Below are 22,768 nucleotides of genomic sequence, written 5' to 3' on the forward strand. Positions count from 1 at the left end.
GTGGCCCCGTGGGAAGCCCGCGCTGGAGCAAGCTCCTGGCAGGACCTGTGGATCCGTGGAGAGAGGAGCCCACGCCAGAGCAGGTTTGCTGACAGGACTTGTGACCCCGTGGGGGACCCACGCTGGAGCAGTTTGCTCCTGAAGGTCTGCACCCCGTGGAGGAGACTCACGTTGGAGAAGGCCGTGAAGGACTGTCTCCCGTGAGAGGGACCCCACGCTGGAGCGGGGGAACAATGAGTCCTCCCCCTGAGGATGAAGAAGCGGCAGAAACACCACGTGAGGAACTGACCGTAACCCCCACTTCCCGTCCCCCTGTGCCACTGGGGGGGGCGGAGGTTGAAGCCGGGAGTGAAGTTGAGCCCGGGAAGATGGGAGGGGTGGGGGGAGGTGTTTTAAGATTTTGGTTTTATTTCTCATTCCTCTGCTCTGTTTTGCTTAGTAATAAATAAGATGAATTCCCTCTCTAAGTTCGGTCTGGTTTGCTCGTGATGATAATTAGAGAATGATCTCTCCCTGTCCTTATCTCGACGCGTAAGTTTTACCTTTTCTCCCCTGTCTAATGAAAGAGGGGAGTGATAGAGCGGCTCTGGTGGGCACCTGGCCCTCAGCCAGGGTCAACCCACCACAAGTACCTTTTAAAATTACTAGATAATACATACAGTAACTGAATGCTGTCTGCACATAACACCTTCAAATAAAATCTAGTCCCCCACAAGTGTGAAATTTTGTAGTGTAGAATATAGAATGAAAACCTCTCTTGCAGTGCAGCATGTTTCTACAGAGTCTAGTGAGGGATATGTTCCTACTGGATATGTCTGATCTGTGAGCGTACCTAGTATCCAAGTATTGAGAAGAATGGGTGGCTGTTTATAACATGGGTAAAATCTGTAAAGCCAGGATACTCAGATTTGAGTGTCTGTTCAAAGCTTGAGAAATTATGTATGTTTACACAGTCGAAGTATATTGCCAAAGGTCTTTCTGCATTGGTTTTGCTTTTCTGAGGATGCCAACCCAATTAATCAGCAATTGATACTTGCTATGTTAAAAATGAAGCCGTTCAAATAGTCCTGCTGAAATACATTCAGGTGCAATATTGGGGTGCTATAATCCTGAAGTTCTGAAAATTATTTCTCATAACATGAAGTACACATTTGCTTTGCGGTTAATTTCAGTAAGTGTTGTGAAGTAACCATTTCAAATTACTCTTGAATATATATTTAACAAAAATTGTCTGTGTATTAACAAATACACAAATAACAAATACACAAGAGTGCCAGAGTTTGCTGTGGGGGCTTTTTTTCATTTGTTTCCATACCAGTACAAGGCTGCCTTTCCCCAATTCATACCATAAATACTTTTATTTCACTCTTTCTTTATAACCTTTTAGTGTGATAGTGGAAGATATGTTCATCATCTGATTCACTGACCTGCTCTTGTAGGTTTAGAGCAGGTAATTATTTCTTTCCCACAACAATCACACCACCTTAATGCGTGTGACATCGGTGAGATCAGGATTATGTTGATTATTTTCGAGTGTGCAGCCAGGGAGACAGGGAGAGGGGAATTGAATTAGACTTTTTTCCCCCTGTTTTTGCTGTCTAAAGAGAAATAAATATAACTAATCATTGCTTTAAATGCTCTACCATGTTTTTTCTTCATGTTTATTTTCCCATATTTTTTAGATTTGTAACCAATTGTTCAGTGTTTGTCAATGTCTGCTTCTGGTGTTGCCTGCAGCTGTTTGCTCTCCGTTTATTGTGGTAGGGCCTTTTGATGTCAGTCTGTAAGTAAGCATTGGTATAGTAAAAGTACCAAAGTACACATATACTTTAGTTTCTAGACACTTTAATTACTTCCATCTTGTTCTCGAAGTGAAACAAGCTCAGTGGGTAGCTGCAATAAATCAATAGTTGAAAGAAAAAAAGGCAGTTTGAGAAATGCTATCATCGTACAAATTTAAAATGGAGCAGGAGAATAAAGTATAGTGGAAAAGGATGGAGGGTAAATACACAAGCTAAGTGTTGGGTCTCAGTTCAGCAAGATGCTTATTTCTGTAAAATGAATTTTTTTGGCACTTTTTAAGTTAGCCTCATTAAGATCTCAACTTCACTTATTTTCAAATCACTATTCACATACTTAAAGATTTGAAATTTTTAAATATTACTCACATATTGCCTTCTATCTCATGGTCTCAAAGTGCTTTGCAAACCAAATGGGCATAAAAATAAATGGATGTGACTTCTGACCCTGAAATGCTGTTGTTGAACAGCACATGGAAACAGTAGTGAACACCTTGGCAAGAAACCAGACTGTGTCTCTTCAGATAATGGAAGTCGCAGGGAATATTTGTGAAGGTTTAAGAAAGTCTGTTTATTTTGTGGGTTATCTCAAAAATTCTTGTTGGTTGATGCCATTGAAAAAGAGGACTTAACAACTGAACTCAGTGTGCAAGAGCAAGCATTGAAAAATCTTGGTGGCAGATGGGCAGAGAACTGATTTCCAGAAGCATGATCAGCATTGGAAGTGTGACAAGGATGTCATCTGCTCAGCTGTACATAAAACACTGCACGGGATTCTGTCCCATGGAAGTTTTTGGTCATACCTCTAAACTGCCTTAATAGTGTTTAATGCATTCACACTTTCTTAAAGCAGTTAAAAAATTGGGAGGGTAGGATTGCATTTCAGAAGTATGTTCATTCATGTATATATATATGAAATGAAAAAAATTACTCTGGACTACTACTGGATATGTGGGATAAAGATGGGGGACCTGCTGATATGTAAAATATCTTTTGGATTTGAGTAAGACACACATAACATGAGCATTCTCCCAGATCTAAAAACAGTAGTACTGGTAGTCTTATTTTTATGAACTTAAATCAAGTTCAGAGTATGCATACTTTAGAGATTTATTTTTTTTTCCTGCTTTTACATCTCAGGCTAAGTGCTACCTGAAATGTACATGTTGCTTGCTGTATTTTGTTTTAGTTGTCTGCAGAAAATAATTCAGACAGGAAAAATCACCAGCATATAAAAATGTCCCTTCATCGTAATTATTGCACTTCCAGTGATGATATGTGAGAAAGGCTGGATATCTGGCTTCTGCTGAGTAAATGTGTTGTGGGTAGAGTACCTCGTAGGTTGGGATACTGGATTTTGTTGTGGAACGGATAGGATTTAAATAACTGGCTTCAGTTAAAGTAATGTATGATGAAAACCTGGGATTGCATCGGTTGGCCCACTTGCTTGTTTTTCTTCCTGCTTGGCCTCTCCTTAGTCACCCCCTGTACATCCCCACAGATGTGTTTCTGGGGGTTTTGTTGGTTTGGTTTGATTTGTGTGTGTGTGTTTATTTAATTTCTTCATAATCTGAAGTGGTCAGAGTCTACCAGCCTTTCTTAGTTGCTTATTGAGGCTTGAATGTTATCACGCCACATGTGAATGTGAAGGGTTTTGTAGAATTGTGTCCATCTGAAAGTTTGAGTCATAAGAATATAGAATAATTTGCCCACTGCTGTTCTGACTTAGGCCGTTGTATAGCAAAAGCTAGGGAATTTGTATTGAACAGGTGTAATAGAGTCCTTTCTTGCATCTGCTGTGTACGAGGTATTTTCTTTAGTAGTAGTCTCATCTACTCTATTTTAGGTGATTGATTCAGTATAAAATTGAGAAGAGAGCACATTTTAAGTCAGTTCTTTAAAAGCTCCAGTAAACACTCTAGCCTGTTACAACAGGGTCCTCTTAGACTGCAGGACCTTTAGTCGTTGGCCAATTTGCTCCAGAACCTGAAGCTTGTCAAGCAAACTTGTAAATGGAGAACTGTTTCTTAATACCATACTTTTTGTGCAAGTTACTGCATAACAAATTTGAACTTTAACTTTCCAGAGCCTCTTCCTGCCCCTCAGGACACTTGCTGTGAAGTTCAAACATTGTTTTCAGGCTGGTGAGGTAATTCCTAGTGTACTCTCTGCATGCGGATGCACATCTGTTAACTTGTATGGGAATTAGGCCAAATTCCACTTATTAAGAGTAGTACTTTCATGGTATTGACTTTAACTGGTTCTCCATGGTTGCAGGTGCTGAAGTGACCAGAATGTGGTAGAAGGACTATCTCAAGCCACCCACACAGATAGTCACTATGATCTGTATCTTGAGCCTTGATTTCTAAACTAGATTGAAGTGGAATTTTCTGAAGTGTGCGTAAATGCTTACAAGGCTATTTAAAGTATCCTGCTGAGCAAAGTCTGTGTAGGATGCTGCCTTCCTTTCAAGGAGAAGACAGCCAAGATGATTGAAGCTGTAGATGATCCAGAGTAATGCAGAAGGGCACATGCTATGGTGGGCTGAAATTCTCAGTCACCAAATACCTTCCAGTTAAGAGCTGAGGCTCTACCATCCCAGGAGAAGGTGAAATGCTAATGTGAAATGCTCTAGGCCAGGATCAGCAGGAGCTCTGCGCTGGCTGAGAGGTCCCTGATGAAGACTTTAGTCCCGGGGTTGTGAGGAAGTCACCTCTCTTCCCTGGGAGCTGGCTGGAATACCTGTTATCTTCCTCTGCAGCAACAGTGCCTTGGTAGTAGATCTGTCAGAGCACCATCCGGTCCTCTCAACTAGGTTTGAACTAAAAGCGTATACACAACTCAAATTTGCTATATTTGACTAGAAATATCTCAAGAGTCTTCAAATGCAGCTGACTATCCGTATGCAGGAAAAAGGAGGTGGGAAAAGTTTGAAAGTTGGCTGCTTTGCAATATGGAAGAGTAAAAGGCAATTCCAACAAAACCTGGAAGTTCAGTCATCATTCTGGAAGTGAATATGTGTTTAATAAGATTCCTTTCCAAATATTTACAGTTAAGCAGAAGCTTTCTCTCTGGCTACAAAATGAAGTCTGCCATTCTTTCCACTGTTAATTGCGTCTGTCTATATAACTGTGCCAATATGAAAAAGCAGTTGCTTTGGTTTCAATACCTTAAACTATAGTGCTGTAGTATATGAAGAATAATTTAAGCAATCTATTAATTTATAACTTCAATACTTCTATCTTTCTAGCTTTAAAAATTTGATAGGAATGAAAAATGAGTCTGTCAAGAAACTGTAGAGACTGTAATGCATATGGTATGATGGGGGCCTAAAGTGTTTGAATAGGCATAAAAGCTATTTTTAAGGACATGTATTTACATGCTTCTGTGAAAAGTGAATATAATGGAAAAATAGGTGCAAAACTGAAAGGCAAGGCACTCTGCCTATAAGCAGCAGTTTGTTATTAGCACACTCAGTGGTATGTTTGGAAAACATACAGGCTCTCACTTCAGGCTTATAGCACTTTTCGATGTCTTGCACATGAAAACAAAATTTATTTCATTGCCACACAAAGCAATGTTTTTCTTTATTTGAAGACAGCAAAAACTGTTTTGTCTAGTCTTTCCTTTTGGGAAGATACCACGTACCTTAACAATCTGAATTTCCAAGGTAACTGATTTTTTTACTATTTGATTTTTCTGTTACTATTCAGCAGATAAAGATAACTTGCATGCAGAAAGAAAAAATATTACGTAAACAAAACTGTATTTTGAATAATATATAAATAAACCTTAATTAAGAGAGACATACTTTTTGTACATTTTTATCTGGAAAGCAGTGAGAGTGAGGCTGGCAACTTGTTATGGACAGTGGTGCAGTAGATGTTGATTTAAGCAGACAGATGTGGAAATTGTTATTTGAACTATTGGGAAGGGCCCTGGGAAATACACAATGTGTTTAGATTTACGAGTAGTTTACCTCTGAGGCTGAAAGCTTCTCTTTGTATTTTTGAATTTGATGGCAGAACAAATAGGGCAATGTGCCTAAAGAAACAGGTGGAATTAATTTTGGGTTAGACTGCTGTGTGTTTAGGGCCACTGACATCCCCTTGTCCTATTTGGCAAGTGGAGAAGGTGGGAACTGTGCAGCTTCTCCCTGCTTTCAGTTACTCAGATCCCAGATGGTGAGAAAGCATCATTGTCAAAGGAAGGAAAGAGGAAATATGGGCAAAAGTAGGAAATGCAATTCTGAGAAATGAAGCCTCAACTTATCAGTCATTTTGACACCGGGCAAACCTTGACCAGCACATGGGGATTTAAACCTGCCTAGTTTTGGCTGCTTTTGTTTATTTTCAGTGAGGCTAACAGTTTTCCACTGCAAACATACCCTTGATTTTCTGTACCTAAAATTAATCCTGGAAGGGACAATGTAAGTCTGGGTTCTTATTAGCACTGTCTTCTGAGAGCATCTCTTTGTATAATAGATAGCTGAGGTCTAAGAACCATGGCAGATATGAAGGTTGCAGGAGGTAGCAGTGGGATAGTCACAGTGGGAAGGCTTAAAGTTCTGGAATTAATATAGACTCCACATTAAATTAGTGTTGAATTGAAACTGCTGTGAGAAAACATGAAATACTACAGATTTTGGTGTTCAAACTCAAAGCTGGAGTTGATGGGCAGCTGGAAATAGTTTTCCTGAAATCCATGTGGTATACTAAGACAGTTCCACGTATCTAGTCCTTATTCTTTAATACCTAAATAGGTCAGAAGGTACCCATTTGCTCCATCTTACTTAATCCTCAGCTTCATTTGTATTGTAGGAAAGCTGCTTTGGGAAATTCTGGAAGTTGCTTGCCAGGGCCATACTTTGCTTATAGGACCATGTGACCTAAACAGTAGTAGCTCAGACTTACCTTGGGGTGTTGTATAACAGCAATAATACAAGCTTCTACTGTCATAAGAGTTGAGGGATGTGTTATTTAGTGTCCTTTCCCCTGCCTCATCCTGATTTCCTCACTCTGGGAAGAAAACAGGGAGAGTAAGATATTGAAATATGTGTGAAAATTGTAAGATTGTTCTTCTGACGGAAGAGTTCTTCATGTTAGAGGAATAGAGATAAATCTTTTCTTGACTTTTGCTTTGGAATTATGTAGGTGAGAATAGCAAATGAGGGTCAGTCCTCATAGATATCTTGTTGATGTTGTCTTTTCTTTGAGCCTTTGTACTTTATGACATTTGCAAGAAAGAAATCTGTCTTGGGTTTCCTCAGACTTCTGATGCATTTCCACAAGTTACTCGTGCTTTGTCCTCTGAATAGAAAAATTCAAACATGTTGTGGAATTGAGTAGCAATTGGTCAAAGAAAACAAAAAAGTCACTATTTTTTTGACTGTTAGAAACCACAGATCATCAGCCTAACTGGTAGTCATAGCTTTCTCAGATTGTGTACCTGGCTGTCAGAATTTTAGTCAATGAGCTTTTGCAAGTTTATGAAGTAGCTGTTTCCTTGGTGGCTGGGAGTGAAGGGACTTGTGGAATGAGAGTTAGATTTAACTGCATAAAGAGAAGTCTGGAGGGAAAAGGCAGCTTTTCAATATGTAACGCTGGAGAACTGGAAAGTATAGAGGAGTAATCATCTCTGTCACAGTCTGTTCATAACCTACTTTTTTTCCTTAAGAACTGGCTTGGAAAAAAATGTATTTCTACCACAAATACTAATACATAATTTTATCGATTTCCTAATAAAATCTCTCTCTGATATTAAATAATATTTTTAATTAAAACGTGCTGCTGCTTTTAAGTTTGCTCTTATTCTGACTTAAAAGCTGTTTAGGAAACTCCTGGCTGTTTTTAGACTTAATCTCACTGTGAAAAGAAGAGTTTTGCTTTAGGGCAATGTTTCTGCAAGACAGTAGGAATGATTAAATTCTAGATACAGTGACCCCGAAATCACATCATACTGCCATGGTATTGAGTTCAACAACTTTTTCATCAGAGGTCTTTTTTTAAAAGGTTTTAGATTGTCTCAATGCATTCTACAGACCTTTTTCATCATTAATTATTAACAGCCAGTTTGACAAACTTTTCATCCTTGGTTATTTGTGAGTTGGGGATGAGTATCTACTGCACAGGATTTGACATGCAGATAGTTTATACTGATCTAACATTAAATTAATGAATAGTTTTGGATTGAACTACAGAGACAGGCAATGCCTTCGGTAGACTTCTGCAGGCCTGCTCAGGAGTGAGTCTCAGTCTGTCACTTTCACAAATGAAATAATTTCATAGATGAAAGTAACTTTTTAAGTGATCTTACTTCATTTGCACTATTTCCTTTTTTTTCTTCCTCAAGAGCTAGTGACAAAACAGCAATAGAAGTTAAGGCTGCTTAATTTATTAATCTGTGCAGTACCCAGATAAAAAAATTTCATGTTATAACGGGAACAGTTGCAATAGTCACTGCCTGCTTCAAGACTTTGTACTTTCTAATTTTTCCCTTCAGTAGTTATTTTAGTCATTCAGCACTTTAGAAATACACTGCAATATAACCAGAAATTTTGAAATTTTGAAATACACTGCAATATAACCAGAAATTTTGAGGCAATCATGCCATTTGTTATAAGATTCCTAATTACCTAGAGTTTGAGTTATAAAATATACAGATACAAATCTAAAGAACATCGAAACCAAACAGAGATAGCCAGAATCAAGACTTTAATGACAGATGCTGCTTTTTCAATATGTTTTTCAAATCTGATAAATGTTCATAATATTGGTGGTTTAGAGCTTTCAGACTGTTTCTCAAGGCCAGGTATTTTGGGGTAGGTATTTAGGGAATTAACCATTTTTCATTATTTTATCTTTTGCATTCAAATAAAGATACTTTAGAAGGCTGAAAAAAATAAAGAAAATATATTCTGGACTGCAGATGAAATGAACTGTGATTTTAGTCTCCCTTAGCTTTCTGTGTGAAGAGCTGTGTTGATTTTCTGCTTAAGATGCTAGACATGCATGTGGTATTGGATTCTAGCTGAGGTCTGGAATTCAAATCCGTTTGTTTCTGTGTGTTCCAAATGATGAGAACAGTGACTTTCCTGACTCTGTCACAGCACTCTCTAAAGCTAATTCTGATCTGAGTATTTCTGCCTCATATTCTCTGATCTGCTTTTTAAACAGAGTATTTCACTTAAATGTGTGCCTTTCAAACTTTTAACAACCTCTTTGAAACTTAATACTGTAAGTTATTTTTATTTACCATGCAAAATGGTTAATAATGTCTTCAATCCCAGAAGAAATAGTGCTGTTTCTGACTCAGCGACTTTTGGTTATATGTTAATCTAGCATTTACAAAAAAAGGCTCACAATATCTTCCATCATATATTGCTGTAGCTGACTCCTCACACATTCTTTCTTACTTTACCAATAACTGTATGTTCCTTTAAAAATTAAATAAATACAAATTAAAAAAAAAACTCTTTTATTTGCATCTGGTGACACACAGAAATACCATATGGCGTACCATCTATTGATGGGTTCCAAATAAATGTGCTTCATCCACACTACTACCGCTTTGTATTTTGAAGGTATAATGTTAAGTTCTATTAAAAAAACAAAAACCAAGCAAAGCAAACAAAAAACCTCACCTAAAATTGAAGCATCACTTAAATATTGTCTTTTGTTTTATTAAAGTAGATAATGATTGTGGAAGATTTTAGCAAGCATGTCTGAATGACTTGTTAGAAAGGGAATGTGGCTAGGAGCATGTAATTGCTTCCAATTTTTTTTCAGATTCAAGAAAAGACTTTTTACATGTTTGCAAGGTAACACCCACTCAGTAGCTTGTGTGGAAGTGCTCGAGTTTGCAGAGCAACATAATGAGCAGCTAGTGAGGATGGCTTCCCCAGCTGCCACAGGGTTTCACGGAGTCATAATGACTGCCATACTTCTGTCAAGCTGTCATGGACTAAACGAAGGTTTTAAAGCACGCTTGGTGGGGTTGTGGGTAGCTGTTTTTTTGAATGTTCTAGAAATGCTAGCTTTTTCCTAAAATACCAAGATGCAAAAGGTGAAATGCAACTAGATCTGTTTGGCTGTGCGCAGTGATTATGAGTGTGAGACCTAAAGGGAGAACTATGGTTGTTCCAAGTGAGTCTCACCAGCTAACCTGAGACTGAATTTCTACTTAAGACAGCTGAGATACCCAAAGACCCTTACAGGCCTTTCTATAGAAGAGGAGACTGTCAGGCTCTCCCAGAATTACTGTGTGGTGGGTGATGTGGAAACAGTCTTCTAATCAAAATGTTTTTATAGTTGATCACTAATAGAATTACAAGGTTTAGGCACTTAATGTGATCTTCTTTTGCTGAAGTACAGAGCACTAACAGCTCCAGTGGAAGACAAAGCTGCTGTTCATTATTAAAAGTGCTGTATAGAGGAGCTTGGAGAATTAGATTTTGGATATGTCAAATCAGCCAAACAATTTATGGAGATGTTGAGATTAGACATTCAGTGTTTACCTGTCGTATCTGTAAAATTTTATATTTTGACCTTGAAATGACATCATGTAGAAGCCTTCAGAGCAGTGAGAAATTTACTGAATTAAAGTTTAAGGCTATACATCTTGTAATTGATTATCCATGAGATTCTGAGGGGCAGGGGGGGAAATAGTGTTTGGCATGATTGTTCTGTCTAGTGCTTCCTGGTTTTGAATGCTTTGTTTTGCGACGCTACTAGTGTTAATTCTATATGTGGCTTATGTATAGTATACACAATTTTTTCTTTTTGATGAATAGCTCATTCATCAGTAGATTATTGCCTGTTTTGCATGGAAAGGTAATAATCCACAGACCATAAAACTTGAGCCACTGTTAGATAGCCCTCTATTAGTACTGATCTGTAGAAAATATATGAAACTCGGTCCAGTGGAGTGCTGCAGAGTCTGCCCAACTGATCACTGGGGTTGCCAAAAAGATGCGAGTGAATATGAGAAGGGGTGAATTCAGAGAAGGTAGGGACATAAGTTTGCAGTCTTCCTGCACATGTAACTTCTGAATTTGTTTCCCACTCAGTGGTGTGTAAACTTGCAATAAAAACAGAACCTGTACATACTATGTATGCATAGATAGGATGCCTGTCATCTCTGCTTTGTTGATATTGTTAGGTTTGAGTGCATAGGCCATTGAGCAATCAATGAATGTTTAATATTAATCTGACTTCTTAGTAATATCTAGTCTTTGCATTTCAGTAGCTGTTCTGATCTAATTTTGCTGCTACTTTTCTGATACTACATTGATTTTCTCTATTCCGTACCATTTGATGTGCAACTCTGACTTGCATACTGCACCAGTTTGGTTCTCAGTGCTTCAGCTTCTGATTAAGAGACTTCTAGCAATCTTATCAATAGTCTGGGTCAAAATACTGAGTCTATGCTTTCTATTCCAAAGTAACTTCTTAAAAACAATTATCTATCTGCCATGTGGAATGTTACATATCTGATTTTTAAAAACTTTTTTTTACCTTCAAAAATTCCCTTGGAAATGAATTTTCTGTTTATCAAATTAAGTTCTCCTAAGAGTGCTTGGACTTTCACATACACAGACACACACTGAACTGAAAATGTGTAAATGTGGCATACTGAAAAAAACTTTACGTATTAATCTGAATTTGCTGATCTATTCCAAAGTACATTTAATATCAAGACAGCGATCTGTGCATTGGTAATTTTTCATCCTAAGAAACAATATTAACTGTTTTAACTTTATGGAATGATGAGGTATTACAGGAATGTTTACTTACTGTATAACTGTGCCCCTGAGTGCAGAAGCATATGCAGCCTGCATCTTTGGAGTGGAAAGCCTGTTAGTTTTCCTGATTATTTGGGTTAAGGGGGTGCACAAAAAAAAAAAAGCAATCTTACCATTCAAGTATTGAGTATTTTAAAAGCCTTCTTTAACTGCCATCGTCTAAAAGCAGAGGAAAGTGACTTTTCCAATAACGCTCTTTTTGGAGGACCATATGAATAAAAGGATTTTTTGGAAGTAGATTTTAAGGAGAAAAATAAATGGCACACCAGCTTTAGTAGATTGTGCGGTACAATGATTCTACAAATTATTTCTTCACAGGAAGTGGAAATGTGATTGGAAGTGACTTAACATACAGCAACAGATAAATAACATGCAAATAAAATACATGGTATGACTATAGAAAGTGCCTAAAACTGCTTATAAAATTTTCATGGAGGCTAAAAGTTATACTGAGAAAAAGAAAAATTGTTTGTTTAGAGAAAGAGGCTTAATACAGGGAGTCAATTTTCCTGCTGTTAAAAAGTTAGCTTTAATGTACTCTTTGAAAACCTGAGCTGGGTTAAGCTACACTAATTGAAGTGGTTTATATTGTTGGTTTTGGTTGGGTTTTTTTCAAAAGCACAGCTGTCTTGCATGACTGACTTCTTTGTGGTTTTTAAACATGTATTTTGTTTATAGCAAGTAAGATCATTCTTATTTATGTTTTTTGTTTGTGGTACCTAATATTTTTTGGGAGGTCAAGCAATCTTTAGTTCCTTAATTCTTATATTTTTCAGACTATTGTCTGATTTGGTAGGTCTACTTTCTCAATGCAGTAAGTGCATATACTGTAAGTAAATAATAAGTAAGTACATAATACATATATTTCAATCTGACTGGAAATTGGAAATTGAATGGCATATAGTGGTGGTGTTATACAAGCATTACCTACATGTGACATGTTGTGAAAAGACTGGAGAAGCCTGTTTTTTCAATCAATCACCAGCATGAAAGTCAGTCTAAAATAGCAGTTGGTTTGTTTGTTTTTTTAAAAAAGGTATATAAATGGACTTATACTTACATGGAGGTGTCTTTTTTTTTGTCTTTTTTTTTTGGTGTTCTGTTGTCTAAAATGATGAGAAGGAAATGCGTAAGAGTCTGGGTATAAGGAACCTCTGCTAATTAGCGTGGGGAAAAAAGAACAGTGAGGTGGTTGTAAGAATGCAGGTGGAAAGACCTTCATTTTAGTTCTGTTCTTTACATGGTGTTGGCAACTTAAGCTCTTAATGGCAAAAATATATCCATTCTTGAGTAGTATAATGCTTGCTTGGCATTGTACCATCATTCTGACAATAAGGAATGTGCTTTTTCAGTATGTTATCTGGGAAAGGGAAAGCGTTCTGCTGTCAGAATCAGTGACATGTATTTGCTTTGTGTGACATTATAGTAAATACACCAGCAAACCAGCTACTGGTATAGTGAGCTAATCAGCACGCTCCTGAAAGATTAAGTCCATTTCAGTTCTGTGTTTTTTCTTTTATATGTTCAGTGACAAACAAGAAACCAGCTCAAGCGTCTATTACGAAGGTGAAGCAATTTGAAGGCTCTACGTCTTTTGTCAGGAGAACGCAGTGGATGCTTGAGCAGCTTCGCCAGGTCAATGGTATAGACCCTAATCGGGTGAGTTCTAGAAAATGAAAACTGAGCTTTTTTTTTATAACTGATTTATGAATCAGGCATTCTTTCACTATTCAAAAGGCATCTGGAAAGATAAGATGCAGGTTTAAGTGCAAATTCTCAAAAAAGAAATAACTCAGTAGAATATATGAAATAGATTTTAATGAGAAAGATGGGAGGAAGCCAAAGCTCATAATCATTTGGGGTTTTTTCTTCCTGTCTCTCCCTACTTTTCTTGCTGCTTCTCTCTCTTCTTTGTAGAGATAAAAACAAGAGCCTTGTTTGCCTTGTGTTCAGATATAAGCCTCTTGGGGTCCGTTTTGGCATGCAGCTGTGTTGTAAGATAGAGCAGTAAGTAGAAGCAAGGACAGGAGAGGTGACTGATGTTCAAGTTTGTGAAATACTGTAAACCTTGTGTTTTTTCTCAGATCCTTCTACATTTCTTATCGTTTCCTACAAAGGGCGGTGAGGCAGCTTAGTTGCCAGTGGCACATGAATGCTGATACAAACAAAACAAACAAACCAACCCTTCACGAAATAGGTCTGGAATTTCTTTGATGTGGAATATACAGCCCACCTTGAGCTGTCTCGAGACAAAGTCATACTAACATGTAATAAGCTTGTGAATACAAATCTTCATTAGTAAACAAGCAGAATTGGAAGTTGGGAATGTGGCTCATACTATGTGATCACAAAGTGATTGTACAGCAAAATATGTTTGTGAGCAACCCCCTTGGTTTGTCAAAGCTGTGCTGTGATCAACCACCTAAGCATCTTAAGCAATGGTGCACCAAATTCTATTACTATCCAGTACAGTCTTTTGTACAAAAAAAGGCAGCCCTTAGGCCACTGCCCTATGAAATGCAAGGGGTGGAATTATATTTTCTCTGGGTAAAGAGACAATGAAAATGAGACAGTGACAGCAATAGATAAGGGATATGAGTTTTAGGCCCTTTCCCAGCATCTGCTATGCAGCTATGTATATAACAGATACTTCAGATACTCTCAGAATGAAAGTCCTATCAAGTTCTTAATCTTAGATATGTTCCTTTCAAACTTGTCTTCCTGTGATTCCTAGTGTCATCAATTCAAAACAGCATTTACTAGATTAGATTACAAAATTATTTTTAGCAAATATTTCTAAATATATAGTGATACTTCTTCAATTTATTTTGGCAGTTGATGCACAGTATAGAGCTGGGCTTTGATGTTGTTCCAGAAATGCTCTTTTGTTCATTTTATCCAGAGCCCTAAGCAACACTTAATGATAATGCATTAAATACAATAACTAGCACTTGCTATTTGTTTTCCTTCTTTGGTTGAGCATCGAGAGCAAAACCACATCTTCTATAGTATAGTATGAAAGTAGATTTTTGTGCTGAGAGGCACGAATCCTTGTGTAATATAGAAGACATAAGTAACTATATATCTGTAGATTACAAGGATTTCTTATGAGATTCCAACTCTTAATTTTTGTTTTAAGGTATTTTTGTAATAGCTGATTAATCCTCATTAAAAATAGCTGCAAGGAAAAAAAAACAACTTCCTGCATTTTTTTTTTGCATCCAAAAACATGCAAAGAAAAGTAATCCCAGGATGGTCTTGTTTTGCACGACCTTTCTGCTTTTTCCAGCATAATAGCTTTTAAAAAGTAATAGCTCTATATCTTTCTCCAAATCATTTATAAAACTGGAATAATTGTAGTGTGTCTTTTTCTTCTAGGACTCCCCAGAATTTGATTTACTGTTTGAAAATGCTTTTGACCAATGGGTAGCAAGCACAGCTTCAGAAAAATGCACATTCTTTCAGGTTTTACATCACACTTGTCAGCGATACCTTACAGATAAGAAGCCAGAATTTATCAACTGCCAATCTAAAATTACGGCAGGTAAGTCAATCGCAGCTGGAGTACTTTGTGCAGTTGGACATGAAGTGATTTGCATGTGTGTTACTCTCTGTTGCAGCCTAATTACATCTTGAAATCATGGGTCTGAATATGCTAACTTCACAGTAGCAAACTTCTAGGCTTCAGCATTTCTCCATCAAGCACCACTTCACTCTTCTGCTGTCTTTGCTTCCCTAGTCTTCAGTTCTAGAGGCAGCATCCCCTACCCACCTTGTGAGAAGTTCTTCTCCTCCTTTTTAGCAACCTTGATTTCGATTTGTCTCTCTACTTTTGTTTGTTCAGAAACATTTCTGGGTGGCCCAAAACATTTCCCTCTGAAAGTCTGTTCTGCATTGCCATTTCCTCACAAGTCTGTTTAAAAAGTGGTTATTACTAAACTTCCCATGGTTTTTTTGGAATTTACTTTGATCTTCACAGAAATCAGTTTAGAGTTTTGTTGTGTTTCATAAATTACATATTTTAAGGTGAATTTCCAGGATTAAGCTAAAAAAGTCTGCTTAGGTAAAAAAAAAAAGTCTGGTTAATATGTGAAATTGGTATTTACCATCCACTTCCCAAGCAACAAAAAACTACTTGTGGGGGGAGGATTTTCACATATTTCGCAAGTATTCTTTAGGAAAAGAAACCATTTTAGTTGTTCCCTTAGACTGAAACTTGTGAAAATAGTCTCCTTTTTGTCTGCTCTAAAACAGAACACTTAAAAACTCTTATACCTCCCATGTTCACAGCTGGAATAAAAAATTGCTTTTCTCAATGAGTCTCCTAACAGTTTATGTCTCCAAACTGTAAAAGAGAAGTGCAAGCTGGCTTGGGATTTTGTTTAGTTGTTTTTTCTTCTCACCAGTAGACATCAGTTATAAATATGGAGACCCTTACTCAGTTCTTTCTGTTAATTCTCCTCTCTCATAAATCTAGAATACGTTCCTGTACACTATTATCGGAACTACTTTGCAGCCACCTTTATATGCTCTTTATTCTGGCTGTTGTTTTTGTCTTGCATTCCTTTTCTCTAAAACACCAAAGGTAAAGTTGAGCAAGAGGGAAATCATCTCCAGTTTGGTGTTTACATTTTGGCTTCTGACACTGAGACTACCACTAACTTCGAGGTCATAAGTCATAACTGTTCTGTCAATCATCCTTTTAGTATCTTCTCAAACTAAGAAAAAGGCACAAAACTTTCTTGTAAACTTCCTCTCTTGTTTTTTGCCCCCTTCACATTAATAGGATTTCCTTTGTTTTCTTTTTGGTGTGGTGGAGGAGGGAGGAGCAGTTTCTGTACTGGTGGGAGAAGATATCCTCTACAATTTTTCCATTTCATATGGAAGAAATGTCCTATCAAGCCTTTGTCATCCGTTGCTAACGATGCTCACTTCCGTCCTTCCTGCTAATAAATCAGTGTTAGTAAACCACCATACATTACAGACTCCAAAATTATTCTCGTAAGCTTGACCTGTCCAAAATTGAGTTCCTGATTCAGCTGACCCAAATATTAACTTTTATCTTAAACAAAACAAAACAAATTACCACTGAGATTCATAAGCTTCTGCTTGATTTTTACTTTTTTAACACACACTAGACTCTGCAGTGTCTCATGAAGCATACCCATATTCTCTCCATTACAAATTCATAGCTAAAATAGGCTGCTTCCACCGTCCTCCCGTACCACATGGTAACTGTTTCCATATTCCTTGCCTGTCACGGTGCGTGTGCACAGACACAGTCTGTGTGTGTACACACATAATACAGACTGTGGATTCAGTACAGAGCCAGGGACTAATAAATCTCCTTGTGGATACAGTGCTTCTGCTGTTCTTTGCACTGTCAACTTTCTTCTCACCCTGGGTTACAAACTCCCTGTGGATAAGTTTTAAATTTGACAGAAGCTATAATAACTGTAAACCAAGTAGTAGTTGACCCTAAATTCCAGTGCCCTTATGTGTGTCTGCCTCATTGACCAACAGGATGTCTATCAAAAATTGAGGAGGAAAAAAAAAAAAGTCCTCATTAGCACATAAGCTATATCAATTATTATAAAAGACAATGCAATAATACAATTGGAAATTGTAATATGTAAGATGAAATAGTCTGTTTAAACATCTGCTGTTCCTTTAAAAATTCAGATTGATATTCTTAATGCAATGCTAGTTTTTCTACAGTATTACTATATCTATACTATAATTACAAGCTTTATTGGTGTGTTCATAAATACAGACAAATTCTTACTCAGTTCCAAAAGTATTGTTCTAGCACCCATACTGATATTTTTTTGAAAATATAGATAATGAATTATGAAAAATAGATGAAATTAGCTTTGCAAACTAAATTTTTTTTTGAGCTGTGGAAAAATTCTTGGGTTTGCTATGTTTTCCAGCATATTTCCTAGTGTTCCAGGATACATGGGAAATATATTTCAGTAATCTTTTCATTGTCTTCAGAATCTTTTGCTTTATATTTAAATGTATTACAGTGTATTTATTTAGTGGAGGCATGCTTCTTCCACTAGTTAAAAATAAATGAACAGTTTAGGTTTAGGTTATATTCTTTTGAAGTTTCTGGGGAATGTGCAATGTAATACTCTTTTTGGATGGTTAGTCAGTTTAACTTCTAATACCCTACAAATATTTTTTTAATGAACTGTTAGAATACATACACACCCATATATATGCTTATGTATGTACTGATACGGATACGCACATCATATATGTAATATGTATCTTGTAACTAATGCATATTTTCAAAAAAACAAACAAAAAAATGCCACCAAAGAACACTCCTCCCAAGTGGAACTGAAGATGAAAGAACTTAAAGGGTTCGTTTACAAACTTACTTATCCTATTGAGCCTTATTCCTTCCTAAAGAATAGGAGTGAAGAAAGTGAAATTCATGCTGTTCCTGTTTCTGCAGGAAGCGCTTGAGAGCTTAGCCATAAGTAAATATAGGTGTCCCTGTGGAACTGCAAACCCTCTTCATTGCCTTCCTCATTTTACCTCTTGTACATACACACTTCCCCTATGGGTCAGAGCCCTGCCCTGGTTCTTCTTTTCCAGAACCATTTTTTGCTTCATTTTCATTTGAGTATCATGTAAGGGTACGGTCTGTAGAGTTAAATAGGCTAAAGTGTTTCTGTAACTCGATTAATGACATTAGTAATTACAGCAATAAGGAGAACTGATTAAAGGTGTGGGTGCTAATTCTGAGAACAAAGAACAAATTCAAATTTGGGAAGACTGTAACAAAATTCCTCCCACTGGTATCTTGTACTAAACATTTCAAGTTTGTCTTTTGTTTAGAAGAGCCCCCTCCATAGCTTACGTGCATTCTGGATGTTATTTTGGAGAGGCAAAGCAGGCATTTTGGGTAAGAGGGGGTTTTGACTGAACTGGGAAAAACTTTCCATTTTTGTATATTTCTAGAATACAGGTTCTGATACTGGAATTTGTCTAATTTGGAGCATCTTTGTGTTAATTGTTATTCGATGGCCAAGTTAATTAGATTGTACTGCTTTTACAGCAGTAATGTAAAAAACAAAGTTGGAGGTGAGTGGTGTGCAGAAATTTTGTCATCTACAGGTTCTGTTCGTTAGAACAACTTAATTCTTGACATAATATTAGGCTGACACTGAGGATGAATTTGACTCATTTCTGGATAGAACCCTGTGATACAACATTTGAAGCTCTTCAAAGATTAATTCTGGGCCTATAAGAATAAACAGTTGCTGCCACCTTTAGATACATATTAAAAATGCATAATCCTGGGAAAGGAGCAAGACCTGAGGTTGAAGGAAGATAGATCTTGCTATTTTTTTCTTTTAAGCTTTGTCCTATGTCAGTGCTTCAGTTTTAACAGTCATTCTGCTGAATTAATTAAAATATTCTTAGAAGCCCAAAGTAATGACATCTTTGCCTCTGTAACCTTTTCGCAAGGACATCTGGCAGGAGTTATTAATGGACCTTTCTTTTTCTCCTCCAAGAATATATTGCTAGTTAGAGAATGGTAATGAGTACTTCTTTTTTTATAAGCTGTAGACTCAGCTTACCCCATTTGAGACCTAGTGAGCACATAGTGGTGTTTACCTTATTGTGCAAGATTAATGACTAAAGCAGATGAACAAAATCTTGCTGTTCGAATTAGGATGGGAAGACAAACAATTGTTCCCCCTCCTTCCTGTCAAATCACAAAACTCTTTCAGTGTGACCATCCAGCCAATTCCTTATCCACTGAGCAGTCCATCTGTCAAATCCATGCCTCTCCAATTTAGAGGCGAGGATGTTGTGCGGGACAGCATCAAATGCTTTGCACAAGTCCAGGTAGATGACATCTGTTGCACTTTCTTTTATCCACCAATGCTGTAACCCTGTCATAGAAGGCCACCAAATTTGTTGGGCATGATTTGTTCTTAGTGAAGCCATCTTGGCTGTCACCCATCACTTCCTTATTTTCCATGTGCCTTAGCATAGTTTCCAGGAGGATCTGCTCCATGATCCTGCTGGGCGCAGAGGTGAGACTGACCAGCTTGTAGTTCCCCAGGTCTTTCTTTTTTCTCTTTTTAAAAATGAGGGTTATGTTTCCCCTTTTCCAAATTCCAGTTCTCAAATATGATGGATAGTGGCTTGGCAACTTCAACTGCTGGTTCCCTCAGGACCCACGGATGCATCTCGTCAGGGCCCATGGCCTTTTGCACCTTCAGGTTTCTTAGATGGTCTCGAACCTGATCTTCTCCTACAGTGGGCAGTTCTTCACTCTCCCAGTCCCTGCCTTTGCCTTCTGCGACTTGGGTGGAGTGGCTAGAGCACTTGCAATGAAAGAAGACTGAGGCAAAGGAGTCATTGACTTCCTCAGCCTTCTCCATATATCCCAGGTAACCAGGTGTCTTGTTTCCTTCTGGAGTTGGCCCACATTTTCCCTAGTCTTCCTTTTATCAGTGATGTACCTATAGAAGCTTTTCTTGTTGCCCTTGATGTCCCTGGCCAGATTTAATTCTATCAGGGCTTTAGCTTTTCTAACCTGATCCCTGGCTGCTTGGACAATTTCTCTGTATTCCTCCCAGGTTATCTGCCCTTGCTTCCACCCTCTGTGGGCTTCCTTTTTTTGTTCAACTTTGCCCAGGTGCTCCTTGTTCATCCATGCAGGCCTCTGGGCATTTTTGCCTGACTTTTTGTTTGTTGGGATGCATATCCCCTGAGATTGGAGGACGTGATCCTTGAATCAAGCTAGCTATCTTGGGCCCCTCTTCCCTCCAGGGCTTCGTCCCATGGTATTCTACCAAGAAAATCCCTGAAGAGGCCAGAGTCTGCTCTCTTGAAGTCCAGAGTAGTGAGCTTGCTGTGTGCCCTCCTCATTGCCCTAAGGATCTTCAGCTCCACCAGTTCATGGTCAGTGCAGCCAAGGCAGTGTTGATGGGGGAAGGGAACCTCAATCCATCCTATTCCTACCAGTTTGGTGCCAGTGCCAGCAATAGATGCCCAGAGCTGGGAGAAGGATCACAGGTCAGCAGGAGAGCACAAAGGAATTCCAGCCACTCCAGCCAGTCAGTCAGCTCCATCGGGGCCCAACTGAAATGCCTCTATGCCAACATACGTGGCATGGGGAATAAACAAGAGGAGTTAGAAACGTGCATGCGCCTGCAGGGCTATGATCTTACTGGCATCACAGAGACTCAGTGGGATGGCTCCTATGACTGCAGTGTTCATGTATTGGGTCTGGCTGAGGTGGAGTTCATTTTCCCCATAGCAGCCCTCACAGTGCTGTGCTGTGTACGGGTAGTGAGCAAGGTGTTGGTAACACACCAGGGTTTTGGGTCCTGCTGAGCTGTGCTGGCAAAGCACCAAGGCTGGCTCTCCAACATTCCCCCACCCCCCTCACCAGTAGGCTAGGGGTGGGCAAGATCTTGGGAGGGGACACAGCCAGGATGGCTGACCCAAAATGACCAAAGGGATATTCCATACCATATGACATCTGCTCAGCAATAAAAAAGCTGAGAAAAAGGAGGTAGAAATAGGGTATTCGTTATTTATGACGTTTGTCTTATGGAGCAACTGGTACGCATACTGAAGCCCTGCTTCCCAGGAAGTATCTGGACATTGCCTGCTGATGGGAAGTAGAGAATAAATCTTTTGGGTTTTTTCTTTGCTTCTCCACATGGCCTTTTGCTTTTGCTCTATTAAACTGCCTTTATCTTGACCTACAAGGTGTTTTTTTCCATCTTATTTTCTCCCCTCCCTGCCCTGCTAAGGAGGGGAGTGATAGAGCGGCCTGGTGAGCACCTGGTGTCCAGTCAAGGTCAACCCACCACAGCTGGAATGGAAGGATACAGGCTTTTTAGGAAGGACAGGCAGGGGAGATGAGGAGGTGGTGTCACCCTCTATGTCAATGACGAGCTGGAGTGCATGGAGCTCTGCCTGGGGATAGGTGAGGAGTCAACCGAGAGCTTATGGGTCAGCGTTAAAGGGGGGACAGGAACCAGTGACACTACAGTGGGGGTCTGCTACAGGCCACCTGACCAGGAAGACTGAGTGGATGAGGCCCTCTGTAGACAGATATAAGAGCAGCCTCACATTTGCAAGCCCTGATCCTCATGGGGGACTTCAGCCTCCCTGATGTCTGTTGAATGGACAACACAGCGGGGCATAAGCAGTCCAGGAGGTTCCTGGAATATGTTGATGATAACTTCCTTCTCCAAGTGATAGAGGAGTCAGACGAGGAGAAGCATTGTGCTGGACCTTGTTTTCGCCAACAAGGAGGGGCTGGTGGGGAATGTGAAGCTGATACTTTTTGGTTTCAACTTACCTGAAAGCCACTGAAAGAAGTGTGTAATTGAACATATTCTTACAGAGTTTCACTTGTAAATTAATTCTGACACTAATGAATTTGAACAAAAAAAAAAAGTCTACCATCCTATTTTGGCAGTGTATTGCATTTTGAAATTACCAATCAGATGAATCTTAGCAATGCTTCCATGCAGGAACAGGAAATTTTTTGCATTTGACGAAGTTACTTCTGGCCAATGTATACCAAATACTCAGTTGTTTGCTTTAGAAAAATTAAAGGCCAGTGTCAGTCTAGAGACTGAAATATTAGAAATACATTTTCTGCTGCCAAAAAACAATTCAGGTGCTTGCTTTTATGCTCTGCGTATTCACATCAAGATTAATTCTGCTTTACCATTTTTTTATTTAACTGGATGGATTTTAGTTATCTTAAGCATAAAAGCCATGTGTTGAGATCAGAATGGATAAGAATAGTTGAGTGCTTGTTCCACAGAAATATTGCATATAATCAGAGCTCTAAATTAGCTTTCTAAAATGGGAATCTTGGGCAAAAAAGAACATTACGTTCTTGTACAATCTGTAGGGGTACATAAAATGAGAAAGGACATATATCATTATAAAGGTTGGCTCCTTTTTGATCTGTATAACTGAGACAATATAGAAAGTATTAAGCAATATATTTTCTTGCCTTTTCTGAAGAATGAAGGTATAAGTGAGATGTTATCATCAAGATGCAGAATATTACTGTTTGTCATAGAAATAGGAAAAAAAATTGTGTCAAAATTCCCAGATTTTGGTGTTTACCGAGCCAGAATGGAGTTCTGTGCTTTTGTAGTAA

The 22,768-nt window shown here is 38.4% G+C and overlaps 1 protein-coding gene across 3 annotated transcripts in view; it reads left to right on the forward strand.

Annotated features, from left to right (window-relative positions):
* STXBP6 (syntaxin binding protein 6) overlaps window positions 1-22,768 on the forward strand; it is a 143,357-nt gene that overhangs the window by 89,727 nt on the left and 30,862 nt on the right. For 2 of the 3 annotated variants that reach the window (XM_075754098.1, XM_075754097.1), the window contains 2 exons: window positions 13,130-13,260; window positions 14,980-15,145. In XM_075754098.1, the coding sequence (XP_075610213.1) occupies window positions 13,216-13,260; window positions 14,980-15,145 (211 nt within the window). In that variant the 5' untranslated portion in view covers window positions 13,130-13,215. The remainder of the gene's footprint in view (window positions 1-13,129; window positions 13,261-14,979; window positions 15,146-22,768) is intronic. The other variant, XR_012835666.1, reaches the window with a different exon arrangement.

Source organism: Balearica regulorum, chromosome 5, assembly GCF_011004875.1.
Source record: "Balearica regulorum gibbericeps isolate bBalReg1 chromosome 5, bBalReg1.pri, whole genome shotgun sequence".
Classification (NCBI taxonomy): domain Eukaryota; kingdom Metazoa; phylum Chordata; class Aves; order Gruiformes; family Gruidae; genus Balearica; species Balearica regulorum.